The sequence below is a fragment of the Cnephaeus nilssonii genome (genome assembly GCF_951640355.1).
Source record: "Cnephaeus nilssonii genome assembly, chromosome: 6".
Lineage (NCBI taxonomy): Eukaryota > Metazoa > Chordata > Mammalia > Chiroptera > Vespertilionidae > Cnephaeus > Cnephaeus nilssonii.
This window is the reverse complement of record NC_137077.1, coordinates 12,333,295-12,351,158: the sequence shown is the minus strand read 5'-3', so window position 1 is coordinate 12,351,158 and position 17,864 is coordinate 12,333,295. Positions and strand designations below refer to the sequence as shown.

Below are 17,864 nucleotides of genomic sequence, written 5' to 3'. Positions count from 1 at the left end.
CAATAGTGCTCTGCATTTTGCAATGTCCCTGTGAAAAGTGCTGGCTACAGGGTGCTGTGGTCTCCCTGGTTCAACTCAAGAAAACAGGGAGGGCCTGGCCGGGGTGGCTCCGTGGTTGAGCATCAACCTATGCACCAGCACCGTGGTCGGCAAACTGCGGCTCGTGAGCCACATGTGGCTCTTTGGCCCCTTGAGTGTGGCTCTTCCACAAAATACCACGGCCTGGGCGAGTCTATTTTGAAGAAGTGGCGTTAGAAGAAGTTTAAGTTTAAAAAATGTGGCTCTCAAAAGAAACTTCCATCGTTGTCCTGTTGATATTTGGCTCTGTTGACTAATGAGTTTGCCAGCCACTGCACCAGCAGATCACCGGTTCTATTCCGGATCAGGACACATGCCTGGGTTTCGGCCTCAATCCCCAGTAGGGGGCGTGTAGGAAATAGCTGATTGATGTTTCTCTCTCATCGTTGTTCCTCTCCCTCGCCCTCTCGCTCTGAAATAAATAAAAACATATTTAAAATTACTAGTATTTTTTAAAAAGAAAACAGTGTGAACCCCTGAAGTCCCATCCTCGATGTCTTGAACATCCAGAGGCCCCAGCCCTGCCCGGGAGGGCTCACCTCGCCCTGCCCTCCCAGGTGCCTACTGCTCTTACAGTTGCTAGAGGGGAGGAGAAGGGAGAGAAGGAAGGGCAGTGGCCACTGAGGAAGGCAGTGGGCAGAAAGGGACAAGGTGGACAGCCAGTGTCCCTCTCCCCCTCGAAGGGCCAGTTAAGCAGTACCCTCCGTGTCCCTGGTTAATTGTTGAAAGGGGAAATGCGGCTTCCACGAGGGTAATAGCAATTAAAACATGGGAACAAAGCTGGGAAAACACACCAAAGCATTCATCATAATTACCTCTAGTTGATGGGAGCTTGGAGGTTTTTTATTTTCCTTTTATTGTTTACCTCTAATCATGACCTTTAGTTTCTAGAATTGTTTTGAGAGTTATAGCGAGAGAGAAAAAAGGGAGCAACAGGCCAAGATAAGCTGGCAGGGAAACAGACACAGGGTTGGAATGGCCCATAACAGACCAGACTCCTGCCCGACTCGATGAGCCGACGGCTCTGAACTTCAGCTTTCTGGTCTGTGGACGGTGCTGTGCCTCCGTCCTCTCCCTGGGAGGCCGACAGCTGAGTCCAAGGCCACCTGGGAGCAGGCGGAGGGGCTCTGCTGGCTCCTGGGCTGCAGCTGCCCGGAAGGGACCCCCCGGCAGAGGTAGCGAGCCTCGGAAGCTCCTCTGCGGCCTCCCAGTGTCCGTGCCGGCGCAAGGACGAGCCTCTTCTCCACGGAACTGCCGCAGCCGGTCTGCGTCCTGCGCGTGGCCGGCTGCTGTCACCCTGTTTACACCTGTGCCTTCACATTGACTGTCTCCTCCGGCATTCCAAGCCAAAGAGCACAAACTCACCGGAACCTTCCTTGGAGGGCTGGTTCGCTGCTCGCAAAGACTTTGGAGGAGTGACCCCTGCCCTGAGCACCGGGTGCAGCCCAAACAGCTACTCTGCCGCCAGCAAACAAACAGGAAGTCCAATCCATAAGCAAAGCCAAGCCCAAATGTGTGCGCCAAAGAGACTAATTTCCTCCCGTGTGCGCGGGTGGGTGGCTCTGTATGACACTGAGACTGGAGGCTTCGGTCCGCTTGGTTTGGAGGTCTCCGGAGAACATACCCCAGAGAAGGTTTCTCTTCGTTCCATCTTGGGGGCATGGGGAGCAGAAGACAGACTCTAAGACAGACTCTGGTATCTTCCATCCCCTAAATGGGCTTTCGAACTGCGGCTCTGAGGCTACATGTAACAGAAGAGCAAGCGAACTGGTGTAAGCCAGCCCGGCCCGGCCCTGCAGCCCCGAGCCTCAGGAGCAAGCATAGACCTCGCCGAGCCGCATTCTCATCTGTGAGTCAGAGACGAGCTTATCCGCCTCTCGGGGTTGAGGGGATTCAGGAAATCCCTCCCCAGATTTCCAGCACCAAGGAAAGGTTTCTGGAATGTTGGGTTCCTCCCCTCCCCTCCCTTCCCCGCCCCTCCCTGTGCAGCCCTGACCTGCACGTAATGACTCCAAAACGTGCAATGAAACGGTGGCCTTCCCCGAGGAGCACTCACTCCCCAGGTAGAGAACCCAGCGCTTCTGGGGAAACCCCGGGCAGGCGGCCGTGCCCACCGGGCAGCCCTGCTCGGAGCCAGGGAAAGACGGACCGGGCACGCGGCGCCTGTGTTCCAAGCTCAGGAGTCTGCACTCCCCGTGGAAGGCCGCAGAGACTCGTGGTGGCTTCATAAAGTGCAGGAATGATGGACTCCAGGCTGGGTTTAGAGGGACTGACCTGGTCCCGAGGGTCCGGGGCAGCAGTCAGGCCAGAGGTGGTGTGGTTTGTGCCCAGGCTGCCAGCCTGTGCAGGAGTGGCCAGGCTGTGGGAGCAGATGTCCAGGGGTCTGGCAGGACACCTGGGCAGAGAGCAGTGCCATGCCCGAAGGCAAGGACTTGGGAAGAGACGGGTGACAACGCGCTTTCAGATATTCGGAGTTTGGGGTTCCTGTGGGACGTGACTGGGTGATGACCATCGGGAAGGTGAGGCCAGGCTTTCTGCTCCCCCGGGAAGAGTCCTCCCTGCAAAACCTCTGAAAGATCTGGGCAAAGAGCGTCCCAGGTGGAAGGCAGGAAGTTCAACCACCCAGATGAACTGAGTGTGCTGTGTTCCCTGGAAGAGAAGAAGGGAGGGAAGAGGGAGGGAGGGAGGCAGGGCCATCTTGCAGAGGAGGCTGCTGGGAAGAGGCCAGTGACTTGGGCTCGCCCAGCAAATGCCCGGCCTGGCTGAGCCAGGGCTTCGTCCTAAGGCATCTGACTTGGTCCCATGTATTTCCAGATGTTTCTGGTTAGAAATTCTATAAAACTCAGAGAAAATGCCCCGCCTTCTGGATCCTGGCCTGTGTGCAGAGCACCCCGGCTGGCTGAGCTGTGGCAGAGCCCAGGGGAGCAGGTGGGCTGCGACCTGGGCCCCACCTCCAGGGCACCCCGGGAAGCCCACGTGGATGGCTGTGACCGCTCCGCTCCGCCCTGAGCTGGCCACGCCCGGGCTTCTGGAGGCTGGTTCAGTTCTGAACTCCACCCAGGTGCCCGTGGGAGACAGGGCCCCCTGTAATTCCCTGAACAAGGCTGTGGATGTGCTGCAAGTCCATGTGAGACACCCTGAAAATCCGATTGTGAGACCCAGGGAGAAGGGGGTCCCTCTGCTGAGCGAGGCGTCTTCATTTGGGATCTCGATGGAAACAGAATGTGGCTTCTGGGGAAAGAAGGCAGAACCCATGCCCGAGGCTTACACCATCGAAACCTCTAGTGTCTTTGAGAAGAAAATGTGACTTCCCTTTAACACCATTGACAGGTGATTTTTATGGGACAAGCTAACTAGTGATGGGAATTTTTAAAACTCCGGGATGGGTATTTAATCAGGGTTCCCTTCCTAAGAGTTTAGTTCAGTAATCATTGCCCGAATGTCTCCATGCACCCAGAATTCCTGCCTGCGCCTGTGACGTGGACCCGGGCTGGGACCAGCCTGTGTGGTCCAGGCTATTCCCAGTGGGCATGAGATCGAAAAGGCGGGCAGCTGAAGGTCAGCCTGGGGTCACTGGTGTGAGACGGAAGGTCCATGCTCCAGAACTGGACCACCAGGGCCAAACCCAGGCCCCACCTCTTACAAGCCGTGGGCCTTGAGATTTGTGGTTAAGCTCTCTGAGCCTCAGTGTATGCATCTGTGAAGTGGGGGTAACACTTCTCAGGCTATTGTGAGAATTAATTGGCACAGTGACTGCCAAGTGCTTAGCAAATGCCTGGCCCATGGTGGGCACCCAGTACCTTCCCGTCCCTTCACCAGACAGGTCCCACCAGCGCTTCCCGTGTGACACGGACTGCGCTCAGGCACAAAGCAGGCAGGCATAGTGGAGAGTGTTGTGAGGAGCCCCGTATGGGACAAGAATTCTCAAACCATGAAGCTGGGCTTCCACTCTTGCATGTCAGTGGCTCTCAACAAAGCAAATGATATGACGGCTAAGCTGGGTCAAAGAGCAAAGATAGGCCGACGACCTTGGGAAGTTGCTTAACTTTCTGGGCCTCAGTTTCCTTATCTGTAAAATGGAGGTGTTAGCGTACACGGCACAGAGTTACCAGAATGAGAGAGAGAGAGGTGCATGCCAGCACGGGTCTGGGGCTGTGGGAGTGGCCGTCAGCATCATGTCACTCCATGTTGGCCAGCTGGCCCTCTGGCTGTCACTCTGGCTCTTATTATCCACAACCCCATTGAAGGATGGAGAGTTCCCCACGGGAATAAAGAGGCAGGCGCCCCCAAGAACCAGTTAATTTCTCAGTCCGCTTGGTCCACCTCCAGGCAGGAGTCCACCTCCATGGAGCCCCCGTCTCCCAGCCTGGGGCCTGGGGTCATCCTGGTCCATCCCTATCCCCCCACCATATGTGTTCCCCCACGGGACCCGGCCCCTCCCCTGCCACATGGCGCGTGCTCACTAAACATTGACCTCAGTAAATGCAACACCTGGTCTTCTTCCTTCTTCCACCTGAGCCTGCAGGTGACTTCGTAGGCCACCTGGGGGTCATGGACTTGCTAATGAGTGGTCACTTGGTCCAGACTCTTCTAGATCGTTCTGTTTTCCTCCAGACCTCACACTGAGCCTTTGCCCAGTGCTTCCTGAGGGCAGTGCAGGAGACACGAGACTGGAGACATCCCTGCCTCCTTTTGAGTGACTAGGTTTTACACTTTTTCAGAAGAAATGGAGGCAAGGGAGTCCTTTCCTCCCTGGTTTTGTTCCCAGGGCGCAGCCTGGAGCAGGGGAAGGGAAGGTGAGCTGTGGGGAGGGCGGGCCATGGCTCTCCCCGGGAAGGCTGGCCGCCTGTCCCCCCCTCTCCCCCCACCCCCGCCGTCCCCAGGTGCCTTTGTTCCCTGGAGCTGCAGGGCCTCTGATGCAGGATTCAGCCAGCACAGCGAGTAGATTCATTCATGGAAATCGGCTCCCCTCCCCAGATCCTGACCCACTTGCTTTCTGACCCCCTCTGTTCGCTGCGTTGTCTCAGAGAATGCCACTTCATGTATAAAGAGAGATGCCCTCGCTCCACGGTGCCATCATGTCTGCGAAGCTTCCTTTCTGGGCGGCCTGGCGTGGGGTGCTGCGGCCTCCGGGGGCCCCGCAGCCCATGCAGCTTCGCAGGTCGGCCTGTCTCCGCCACTTTGGGCTCAGTTTTGCCGTCTACACATCAGAACATGGGATCACAAAGGTGTTTGCCATGATTGCAAAGGTGTTTTCCAATGCAAAGCTCAGTGTTCCGAAGACTCTAGGGGAGGGAATCACTCGAAAGCTCTGGGACAAGGATGTTTGCACTCTGATGTCCTTCACTTGAGGGCGTCTTATTCATGTCTGGGCCCCAGTTCGAAGCCCAGGACATCACGTATGGTGTATTTGTACGCCACAGACGTGACCTGAGAGGCAGCCCAGGATTAAAAAAACAAAAATCCTGTACGTTTCTCAGGACACAGCAGGTGAATTTAGATGTGTTTGCCCTTGAAGTGCTCGATGGTGGCCTTCCAAGTGGACCATCCTTGGGAGAGGGAGAGGCAGTGAAGTGACTGAGATAGACAAAAATCTTCGTGCTGGAAAGGCCCTACTAATATGTGGGCACAAAGCTGCTCACCCTTGTCTAAGCCCTGCAAGTGCTGGGCACTGAATGCCTGGCACCTGGATGGAGAGATACCCAGGCCCTGTCCTGAGGCCCTGGAGGACGGAAGTGAGATAAACGCCCTTCATTCTCGGTGATGTAACTATGACCCGGGTGGAGCAGCTTCAGACAAAGAGGTCAAGGTGGTGGAAATGGCTCCGTGGGGGCCCCATCTGCAGAGCTGGCTCAGCCTCTCCTCTTTAGGAAAGAAAGAAACACAAAACATGCACCATGGAAGCCCAAGAGAGTGTCTCGCGGGGACCTTTGGAACAATAGGGAAATGGGATACTGTTGAAACGAGCTACTTGATTAAGAAGTAAGTTGACCTTTTTGGATCCCTCCATCCATAGTTCACTTTGAAATTCCAAAGCACCCTATTGATACACATGAAGAGCTAATCTCCACATACCGGGAAAGTTGCTCTGCAGAGCACCCGTGTGCTTAGCCGCTGCCAATCCACGTTGCCTCTGTCTGTCGCCTGTGTCAGCGAGATACTGAATGGCCGTGAGCCAGACATTTCGCGCAGATGACAAACGTGTTGGACGCTAACTGCAGACCCGCTCGCGGAAAAGCAAATGCTGCCTCAGCAGTTCTCAGTGGGACGCAGGGCCGGCAGCCTTCCAGGATCCCTCCCCCAGGGCCGTGGTCAGGAGCGGGTACCGAGGACACCCAGACCCACTGAGTCACAATTTCTCAGGGGGCCCCATGGTACCAAACGCCTGCTGTGATGCTTAGCGACACTAAAGACTGAGAATTGCCGTGAGGCAGAGGAAAGCAGGGCAACATGCCTGCCATGCCGCCGGCCTTAGGAAGCAGCCCTCACGTACTTACAGTGAAAAGAGAATTACTGTTGACTGCGAGCCTTCTGTGTGCCAGGCGAGTGCTTTCCTGGCGGGCTCCCACTGAACCCTCAAAGCAACCCAGAGAAGTAGACCCTCTTAATTGTCCCCATTTTACAGATGGGAAAGCAAGCGTGGAAAGGTCAAGTGATTTGGACAGAAGATGAGTGGTAGAACATTCTGGTGAGTCTGGGAAGAGTCAAGAGAGCCCGTTGGTCCAAGGAGGGAGAGAGCAGAGGGAGAAGCTGGGGGTGCCACAGCGCCCTGCCCCTGAATAGCACTGCCCTTGGGGAGGCGCATGGGTTGGGGCGCCCTCAGCAGTTCGAGGCTGCGCAGCGGAACCCTCCTCCCTCTCTCCGGCCAGCGTTCAGCTCCGTCAGCAGGTGCACTCTCTGCCCGCCCCCTGACTTCTGATTTCCCGGGAAACCCAGCCTCCCCAGCAGTGTGGGGGCCGCATCCCTTCCCCACCATTGTCCCTGTTCCGGGCCACCATTCATCGGAGGCCATCCAGCTTGGCAGCCACCCCGCCCCTGTTCCTGTGCCCCTCCCGCACCCTGCCCAGGCCTCCGGAAGCCCGAGCAGCTGATCTGAGATGGAAAGGAGGCCTTCGAGCCGCACCTGGCCGGGCTGGAGGGGAGCCCTGGCAGGCTGCACCCCACGCCAAAGCCCCAGGGCAGCCCTTGGCGGCCCGTACCCCCTCTCACGATTTCCCCCCTCCTGTTTCCTGGCCTGGCCAGATGGGTGGAAAGTACCAGTTTCCCCTTCGGCAAAGGCTGTTGCGGTCACCGGAGCCCACTTCCACCCGACACCCAGAGCCCAGCTGCCTCTCGCTTGGCCTCCAGCCGCTGGGCCGATGCTGAGCTCTGGCTCGGCTGCAGGATCTGTGCCAGAAACCCTCCGTGGGAAGGGGGGGCAGGGGCAGGAAGCCTGCGCAGCCTCATCAGGCATTTGGTGGCCTTAAAAATCCCCGCCGTCCCCCAGTCATTCATTCCGGCATGCATTCATTCACTCCACAAAGCTTTAAGGCAGCGGTCGCCAACCAGTGGTCCAGGGACGTGGGTGGTCCGTGAGGTCTGAAAGGGTGGCGACTGCTGCTTTAAGGGCCTACTATGTGCCGACACTGGGGATACAGAGTGAACCAAAAACAGAAACCACCTGCCCCCTCAGAGTTTGCATTCTAGAAGGGAGAGACACACAGAATGAGTGTGTAAACTGCGATGAGTATTACAGAGGCAGGTGAGGTGGGGGGGGGGGGGGGGGAGGGGCGCTGAGGGGGCTGAGCTTCCACGGGTTTCTCTCAGGACCTGCTGCTGACGGTCAGCGTCCCGGTTGCACTCTGGAGCTCCTGCATTCCGCCCATCCCACCCGGTTCCCCTCCCCGCACTGGCCCCCTGAGCGAGGCAGGTGGGCCAGAGGCTCCATGAGGGCCCTCCTCACTGGCCCCAACCTCAAATGCCCGGGTGAGGGCGCCAGCTGGTGGCCCGCAGGCAAACCCAGCCCCAACAAGTACGGTTTGGCTCACAGCATTTAAGAAAAAAAAAATTATTTCAATTGTAGCTAGCATTAAAGACTGCAGGAATGACACATACAGTCTGGTTTTCTGGCTTCTCTCTAGAAACTGAAAGGTCTTCAAAGATGGGGTTCCCATTCCCTCATGACCACGTGGGTAAGGCTGAAGTGGCATCCCCCCCCCCGCCCCCCCGCCTCCCAGTGACCCAGGGACACCCTGCCGACTCTGGAGGGCAGTTGAGTTTGTGACCCTAACCGAGGTCACCGGATTCAAACCCTGCACACAAAAGAAGTACCTTACCCACAAGCCTAAAAGGACCCTCTGTAGCAGTGGTTCTCAACCTTTCTAATGCCACGACCCTTTAATACAGTTCCTCCTGTTGTGGTGACCCCCAACCGTAAAATTATTTTCGTTGCTACTTCATAACTGTAATTTTGCTACTGTTAGGAATCGTAATGTAAATATCTGTGTTTTCCGATGGTCTTAGGCTCTACAGTGGCGGTTCTGACCCACAGGTTGAGAACCACTAGCAGGTTCGCCTAAGACCATCGGAAAACACAGATATTTACATTACGATTCATTAACAGGAGCAAAATTACAGTTATGAAGTAGCAACGAAAATAATTTTACGGTTGGGGGTCACCACAACATGAGGAACTGTATTAAAGGGTCACGGCATTAGAAAGGTTGAGAACCACTGCTCTACAGGGTACCCTCCATGGTGTGGGCCTCGATTTCACGGACTTCAGATTTAACTGACAAAATTTCCAGTCCGTATGTCATACATGGAAATCAACACCCTGTTAATTTTAAAATGCTTTTAACCAAGATTTGCTTAAATTAACAGATTGTTTTTTGTTGTCGTTATTAATTCAGTGTTATTTTTAATAAATTTTAGCGAATAGGCCATGTGTTGGAAAACACACTGTAGTAATTTCGCCGACATAAATAAATGTTACATATCTACAACTCAAGTCTACGTATTTAAACCCAAGAGGCGTCGCCCGTAAACAGTGTTTGGGAATGATTAGCCCATGACCACACCGCACTGTGAGCCCTAATCAGTTCTCTTGTCTCCTGACCTTTCTGCAGCAGCAGAGGTTCCCACGGGGCGCTTAGGCCACGCCCCCTAAGCCCCGCCCCGCCATGTGCTTTTGTTTACTCATGGCGACTGGTGAATGCACGCATTTACTAGGCCTATTCAGTATAAGTTTACAATTACTGTAATACGTATAGAAAACTTTTCTGTGGAATTAAACCTTTCATACATACTTAACTTTAATTACACAAATTTGTCTGCATTAGTAAAAACAAGTTAATTTGTCAATTTTTTCACAAACACATTCGGAAAACCTACTTATTATATAACATACTTTTGGCTTTCCCAGACACGCCCTCGCCTGAATTAGTCCCTTAGAGCGAGGTTTTACTGGACTCGCTTGGTTCTGCCCCTGGAGCTCAGAGCCGTGGCTCACCTTGTCAGCTGAGCCTGGTCAGTGCCCAGCCCTGGGTCACCCCACAAGACGTCTCCTGCACCCCCGCCTCATTTCCTAGGGCTTCCCACCCATTGCACCCTTTACTTCCGTTTTGGAAAGAGATTCCGTCCTTGCCATCAAACAGGCGTTTCCCTTTGTGATGGGTTCAAATCCTAAGAAACCAATTCCCCTGGCAATGTTCCTGTCAATTCACCTGGAATCACCTCTTTCCTGAACCCTTTACGTTTTGCAGCAGGATCAGACCAGATTGGTTCTTTAAAGGCCCAGTATCTTTCTCCTTTCTTTTCTAAACATGGACGTTTAAGCATTCTAGAATTCCCAGTGGTTCTCTATGGACACACCCAAAGACATCCGAGACCCGTGACCCTCTAGACCTTTGACCTCTGGCCCTATTGAGTGGAAAGCCCAATTCCATTAGATCTGAGGACCAGGAAGGTGCAACTTGCCCAAGGTCACATGCAGGTCCCTGTTCGAGTCCAGTCTGTGCTTGAGGTTGCAGCTTCTGGCATAGAAGCCACTCAGGCAGGGGTCCCGCCTGGGCAACTTCAGCATCCCCAGAGCTGAGCACACCCAGAGCAGGTACACCAGATCTCCGAGGTGGGCCGCAGGCCTCACTGGAGTTTAAAGCTCCCCTGTGGTCCCAGGGAGCAGCCAGGGTCGAGACCCACGATTTCAGGGCTGCCCTGGAGCTGGTGACCCCCAGGTGGGTCTTCGGGCCGTGGGAGGCTGCACAGGGCGTGGTTTCAAAGCACAGGCTGCCTGCATTTGAGCCCCGGCCCCAGTGTCTAGCTGCCTGATGGTCAGCCAGTTACTTGTTCTCCCTGCCCCTCAGTTTTCCCATCCATAAATTGGGAGCACTAATCTTATTTAGAACGCTAACGATTAACAGGGGCTGGAACATAGTAAGTGCTCAGTAAGCTAGTATGCTTAGTTATACTGTGTGCCTCTTTTTTGCTGTGGGTGTGGTTTCACCAGTGATTCCTCATGAGTTGCCCTTTTCGTGAGAGTTTAGGAATTTCTGTACCTGAAAGAAATACAGAATCACAGCAAGGCAGGCGGTCGGCGTCTCCTCTGCCCCTCCCCCATCCTAAACCCCACAGGATGATTGATGGTCGAGCAATGAGGGGGTGGGGGGTGGGGGGTTTGTATTAGGATTTTCAAGAGGAGAAACGGAGGCTGGGCCCAAGCTAACGGTTGTTAATGGCAGATTTCGCCCAGCCCCCCTCACCTGACGCCTCCGCATTTACCTTTTTCTCTGGGATTCCACTGTTCTCCGGGAGGCTGCTGCACCTTCGGTTGGGTCCTCCTGCGTGAGAGAAATGTAAACACCACAGAAGATGTTTTAATTTAAGAGCAGCCAGCTTCTCTTCCTTTTAAGATGAAACGCAAGAAAGTTTGAAAGACTTTTTCAAACCGTCCCTAAATGTGGTACCTGAACTGATTATAGATGCCTTTTTTTAAAATGTCCAAATTAAAAATAGGCATCCAAACGAGAAGGCAGGACCCAGCCCAGAGCCTGCAGCCGTGGCCACGGTTTCCTAGACCCAGCCCTCGCTCTGGCCTAATTTATACTTTCGGGAGATGAAAGGGAGGTGGGGGGAACCGGGGCTGGAACTGGAGGCAGATCTGGGACGCCCTTGGCAGTGGATGGTGAACCTGGGTTCCGTGTTCTGTAATTAGGAGTAGCTACAAATGGGCGAGGGATGTCACATCACAGTCCTTCCCTCATAATGCAATGCCGTGATTCTCAACGCGGGGTCCCGGGCCAGCAGCATCCGCCTCCCCTGGTGGGATGAGCTCCCCACAACTCCAAATTCACATGGTGAAGTCCCATCCCCCAGCCTCTTCTAAAGTAACTGGATTTGGAGACAGGGCCTTCACAGGGGTGATTAAATTAAGTCCATTTAGGGCGGACCCTAATCCAGTAGGACGGGTGTCCTTGTAAGAAGAGGAAGGGACAGCCAGGTGACCAGCAACAAGAAGGCAGACATACACTGAGTGGCCAGATTATTATGATCTCTGAACGCATAATAATCTGGCCACTCAGTGTGTGTGTGTGTGTGTGTGTGTGTGTGTGTGTGTGTGTGTGTGTGTGTATGAGGCCCGGTGCATGAATTCATGCATGTGTGGGGTCCAGCCAGCCTGGCCAGGGGGAGGGGACATGGGCGGTTGGCTGGCCTGCCTGCTGGTTGAACTCCTGGTCGAGGGGACAATTTGCATATTAGCCTTTTATTATATAGGATATACACTGAGTGGCCAGATTATTATGCATTCAGAGATCATAATAATCTGGCCACTCAATGTATGCAAGGCAAGGAGAGAGGCCACCCCTGCCCGCACCTCCATGACTGTGAGAAATAAAGTTTCTGCTGTGCCGCCCACCCAGTGTGTGTGGTACTCTGTTATGGGAGCCCGAGCAAACTAGCACACTCGGGAACTTGCTAGAAATGTCAGTTCTCAGGCCTAGCCCTGACCTACCAAATTGGCAACTGCATCTTCACACGCCCTCCAGGTGATGTCCACGTGGGCCGGCGGTTGAGAACCACTGACATGAAGTATTAATACTTGGCGGTAGCCAGCCCCCCAAAAATGACATGTGGTTGGAAACATGGTCTGGTGTGTTAAACATATAAACCTTCTTTTAGTAGGCGCTGGAGAAGTTCCAGTGGGTTCTTTAATGAGATGGCGTATGCGAAAGTGTTCTGTAAATGCTGGAACATTCTGTGGACTTTAGGTGGTGGTGAATAGTAACATTGGTATTCAGTCAGCTGGGGCATGCAACCCTCTGAACACTCCAAAGTGAGAAAATGGAATCCAAGAACCTCCCTCGCTGACTGGAATTTCTGAGTCGCTTAAAATCTTGTCCATTTTCTGCCCCAAGCATTTGGAATGCTGCTCCTTTCTGAGCACAAAAAAACAAGATTTAATCACATTTCCCTTTTTGCCCTTGCTACTAGGAAGCCCACAACCGAGCGAGATCTTTAATCACAGCCTGTGTAGTTAGTATATTTGTTTTTTTCCTATTTCAGTTTTATACTGCATCTATGTCCTTCGTGGTGGCTTCCAATACCTTTAGGAAGAAAAAAAGGAGAGGGAAAGGGAGTGAAAGAAGAAAGAGATTCCTCTCACAGCTCAGATAGTTACCAGATCAACAGTCCTCTGCTGAGTGAATTGATAAAACATGGCTGGGAAAGACAGGTGTTCTCTTTCAGTGACAAGGGAGCAAACTGTTCATCAGCGAGACCTCTTCATGCCCTTGTCTTCTTGTTGTCCCATCCCTGTGGGTGATACTCAGGGAACTTGTCCGTTGCTGGAGTTATTACTGTTACTGGAGCTCTTGTGAGCCCTGCTTGGGGACCAGTGTGGAAGTGACAGGGCCAGATTTGCATGTTTTTAAGGTAAGAAATCGCTGTTTGCCTGTGGTTTTCAACCCGTGTGCCAAAAGAATTTTTACAACACTCAACACCTGACTATTTAGTCAGGGCACTGACCTCTAGATTGTCAAGTGTAAAAAAAAATTTTAAAAAATGATAGCCAACACAACAATAGCCATCCAGTGTGGATGAGTCAAAATTATACCTATTTTTTGGTCGGGTCAGCAAATAATCTATGTCTTGGTGTGCCGCGGAATTATAGTAATTAGTTTATGTGTGCCATGAATGAAAATAAAGGTTGAAAAATCGCTGTTGGGGTCATGAGAAATGGGCAGAAACAGAAAGTAGATAAATGATGAGTCTGCAGCGAGTAAAGATCATGCGGTGTTACAGGGGGCTGGGTTTTACAGTAACTAGAAATGAGAAAATTGAGTGGGAAAATTGAGTCCTCGTGCGCACAGAGGAATGAATATCAGATGGCCGGGAACCTGCCCCGAGCAGACAGCGAGCGCCCGACACGTTTTCAACAGGACTTCGGTTCCAGTAAAACAACATCGTCCATCAGTTAATACGTCCATGTCCATGTTCACATTTGTGGGGGTCACGTATACCTACTGTTATATTTGTGCATATTTTAAGTAACATTGTGTTTTTAATATGTTAAATCAACACCCGTCCGTATTTATTTTAAAATACAAAGCTTTAAAAAATAGTTTGTCCAAAAATTCAACCCTGGAGGCCCAGGTGGCCTTCCTCCCCCAAAAATAGTTTGTCCAAAAATTCAACCCTGGAGGCCCAGGTGGCCTTCCTCCCCCTCGAGGGGGCCTGGCTGTGTCTCGCGATTGAGAACGCGCAGGGCCTCCGAGTCCTCAGGGAAATCGTGCGTGCCTCGCTGCCACAGGTGTGCCATCCGCCACCCCAGCTGGCGCGGAGGAGGAGGAAATGGAAGAGAAAGAAACCTCAGATACCGCATTGCGAAGCCCCACTGAGTTATTTTCTGTCTCTACAATTGGGCGTAAAGTGATAGGCTGCTATCCTTTCTATTTTGCATGGCTTTGTGGTCCTGAATGCAGTATTAACTGACATGCTACCTCCCCGGGGACGCAGAAGGCACAGAGAATTGTCTCCATCTGAAAAGAGCTGGGGGGAAAGGCGGCGGGGTGGGAGGGGTGCCGAATCCCCCGTTTCTCTGCTCTTTTAATAATTCATTGCCTTCAAAACTGTCCATCGCCATTCAAATGGGCAAAACTGATGGGCCCTTTCTCCTCCCTGGCCCCCCTCTTTCCTTTAGGAAGATCGGTTGTTTTGTTTTTAGTGGCATGAATGTTCTTCTTCAGGTGAGGGGTAGATCTGCTAAGAAGTCAGGGTATGCAAAGGTCATCGTTTTCCTGTTCAAAATAAACAGTGAATCCCACGACCCAGGGCTGAACAATAGGGTGTTGGAGGCCAAGCTGCAGGCGCGCCAAGGTGGTCTGGTCTCCTGTCTCTTACTCTAGTCTAGGTCAGTGGTCGGCAAACTGCGGCTCGCGAGCCACATGTGGCTCTTTGGCCCGTTGAGTGTGGCTCTTCCACAAAATACCACGGCCTCGGCGACTCTATTTTGAAGAAGTGGCGTTAGAAGAAGTTTAAGTTTAAAAAATTTGGCTCTCCAAAGAAATTTCAATCATTGTGCTGTTGATATTTGGCTCTGTTGACTAATGTGTTTGCCGACCACTGGTCAGGTGCTTCATGAGAACTGGCTCAGCCTGGAAGTGAACGGCCTTTTGGGGAGGAACTTTTGCTCCTAGAATGCAGAGGAGCACACACCTCTTCCCTGAGGCCCGATGGAGGCTGCCGGCCCTCTGGCCTGGTGCCTCCTAGCCTGTGAGCCCTTTAGGAAAAGGGCGTACCTCCCAGGGGAGCAGAATAGAGGGAGGGCCTCGTACACGGTTAGATCTGCGCGCATCTGACTGGACAGATGAATATGGCATAAACTAAAAGCTCAGAGGTGACACGTGCAAATACCCAGATGTTTTTGTTGCAAATAATATCATCGAGACTCCAACTGCCTTACACAGCAAAGCAAATGTATTCACTAGCATAACAAAAGCCCAGGAGTCAGGGGTCTGGTTTCAGCCACGCTCAGGCCTAGGTATTCAGATGATGTCACCGGCATACATCCCTGTGTCTTTCTGCTCCACGCCCTTCATTCCCAGCCCAGCCCCTCCCTGTCCCCACCCTCCAGGGGCCATCCACACAGCTCAGCAGCTTGAGAGAAAAGGGAACTGAGAATGGAGAACAGGTCCCCAGAGGAAAATGGAGGCCCTGGTGCCAGAGGAAGCAACAAGCAACAGATGTCCACAGTGACGGGCTTGTAGGAACAGTGCCCCCCCCCCCACCTTGCATCAAAATAGAGCAATCAAATGTCAGCCCTGCGTGCTTGCTTGCTTTCAAGAAGATGGGGTGCTGGACATTGGGGTGTACTGTTTTATTACTGCACCTGCAGTGCCTGGCAGCATGATGCCTGGCACAATGGCAGGAACTTGGTTAATCCTATATAATAAAAGCCTAATATGCTAAGTGTCCGGTCGGCCATTCAACCAATCAAAGTGTAATATGCTAATGATATGCTAAGGCTGATCAACCGCTCGCTATGATGTGCAATTGACCACCAGGGGGCAGATAGTCGACCGGTTGACCAGTTGCTATGATGTGCACTGACCACCAGGGGGTAGACACTCCAACCGGTAGGTTAGCTTGCTGCTGGGGTCCAGCCAATCAGGACTGAGCGAGATGGGCCAGACACACTCTGGAGCCCTCCTGCGATCCCTCCCTGGCTGGCCAACCTCCCACATCCCTCCCTGGCCCTGATCCTGCACCAGTGGGGTCCCTTGACCTGGCCTTAGCCCTCTCACAGTCCGGGCTGAGGCCCCCCTCCCCTGAGTGCATGAATTTCGTGCACCGGGCCTCTAGTATTAAATAAATCAAAAACAGTTCAAATTTGTTGTACAGTGAAAAGAAAAACTGTAGAGCCCTAGCCAGTTTGGTTCAGTGGATAGAGTGTTAGCCTGCGGACTGAAGGGTCCCAGGTTTGGTTCCAGTCAAGGGCACATGCCTGGGTTGTGGGCTCCATCCCCAGTAGGGGGCGTGCAGGAGGCAGCAGATCAGTGATTCTCTCATCATTGATGTTTCACTCTCTCTCTCTCTCTCTCTCTCTCTCCCACTCCCTTCCTCTCTCTGAAATCAATACAACTATATTTTAAAAAGAAAAACTGTATTTATGTAGCCATAGCAAAATGCCAGGCCTGGAGAGGGTGATGCATGCATTATAGAGCTGGTCATTACATTATTTCACAAAGGAAGGATGGTGGAACAAAGAGCAAGAATAGGGGATGGAGACGTCGGCCACTTAGTGGTCCGCCGGCCGTCTCCGTGGCCTGCTCTGGCCACCACGGCGATGCACGTGGCCAAGTGCACATAACCCGCCCGAGTACTGAGTTCTCATCCCTCTTGTGTCCCCTCTGCAGCTCGAGCTGTCCAACACGGCGGTCCTGCACCAGATGCGGCGGGACCAGGTCACCGACACCTGCCGGGCCAACAGCGCCGTGAGCCGCAAGCGGCGCGTGCTGACGCCCAGCGACCTGAAGCACCTGGTGGTGGACGAGGACCACGAGCTCATCTACTGCTACGTGCCCAAGGTGGCCTGCACCAACTGGAAGCGCCTCATGATGGTCCTGACCGGGCGGGGCAAGTACAGCGACCCCATGGAGATCCCAGCCAACGAGGCGCACGTCTCGGCCAACCTGAAGACCCTCAACCAGTACAGCATCCCCGAGATCAACCACCGCCTGAAAAGCTACCTGAAGTTCCTGTTCGTCCGCGAGCCCTTCGAGAGGCTGGTGTCCGCCTACCGCAACAAGTTCACGCAGAAGTACAACACGTCCTTCCACAAGCGCTACGGCACCAAGATCATCAGGCGCCAGCGCAAGAACGCCACGCAGGAGGCCCTGCGCAGGGGCGACGACGTCAAGTTCGAGGAGTTCGTGGCCTATCTCATCGACCCGCACACCCAGCGCGAGGAGCCCTTCAACGAGCACTGGCAGACCGTCTACTCGCTCTGCCACCCGTGCCACATCCACTACGACCTCGTGGGCAAGTACGAGACGCTGGAGGAGGATTCCAACTACGTCCTGCAGCTGGCGGGCGTGGGCAGCTACCTGAAGTTCCCCACCTACGCCAAGTCCACAAGAACTACTGACGAGATGACCACCGAGTTCTTCCAGAACATCAGCGCGGAGCACCAGACGCAGCTGTACGAAGTCTACAAACTCGATTTTTTAATGTTCAATTACTCAGTGCCAAGCTACCTGAAATTGGAATAAAGGGGAGGGTTTGGGGGGGGGGAGGGCTGGGGGAGGGGGATGGGGGGGGACGTGGGAGAGAATCATGCTTTTTAATTTAAGATTTTTATTTGTCAAAAGAATTATATGAATATTGGGTTATTTTGTAAAGTAATATTTCTTTGGGGGATGATGCTGCGAGCAGCATAGTGAGAATTATTTAAAATCCTTGGTAGGGGAGGACAGCCGTCTTTGCAGGGGAATAGGGTTGGGTGTCCCTGGTTTTTAGACCTGAGTACTGTCTCAAAGGTTTCCTTGTGTTCCGGTGAATTCCATGAACTGTGCATTCCATAAATTCTAATTAATGTTATTTATAGTTATTTAAACATAGTGTCTGTATAGATTTCTTTGTGTGGCAGCATAAGAAATCTGTGTTTCATTCTGCGCTTGCTCTCGCTCCTTCGGGGGCGTGAATGTTCTCACTCACCGCTCGTAGACTCCCTGTGTGATAAGAGCCATTGTGATGTGTGTTGAGGCCACCGTGCTTGACGTTCTGCCAGAAGTAAACGGAAAGAGGCACCT

General features: G+C 53.1%; 1 protein-coding gene across 2 annotated transcripts in view; it reads left to right on the top strand.

Moving 5' to 3' along the window:
* CHST11 (carbohydrate sulfotransferase 11) overlaps nt 1–17,324 on the top strand; it is a gene marked incomplete at its 3' end in the record, with an annotated part of 221,259 nt that extends 203,935 nt beyond the window's left edge. For both annotated transcript variants that reach the window (XM_079774133.1, XM_079774134.1), the window contains exon 3: nt 16,470–17,324. In XM_079774133.1, the coding sequence (XP_079630259.1) occupies nt 16,470–17,324 (855 nt within the window). The remainder of the gene's footprint in view (nt 1–16,469) is intronic.
* Nucleotides 17,325–17,864: the final 540 nt, after the last annotated feature.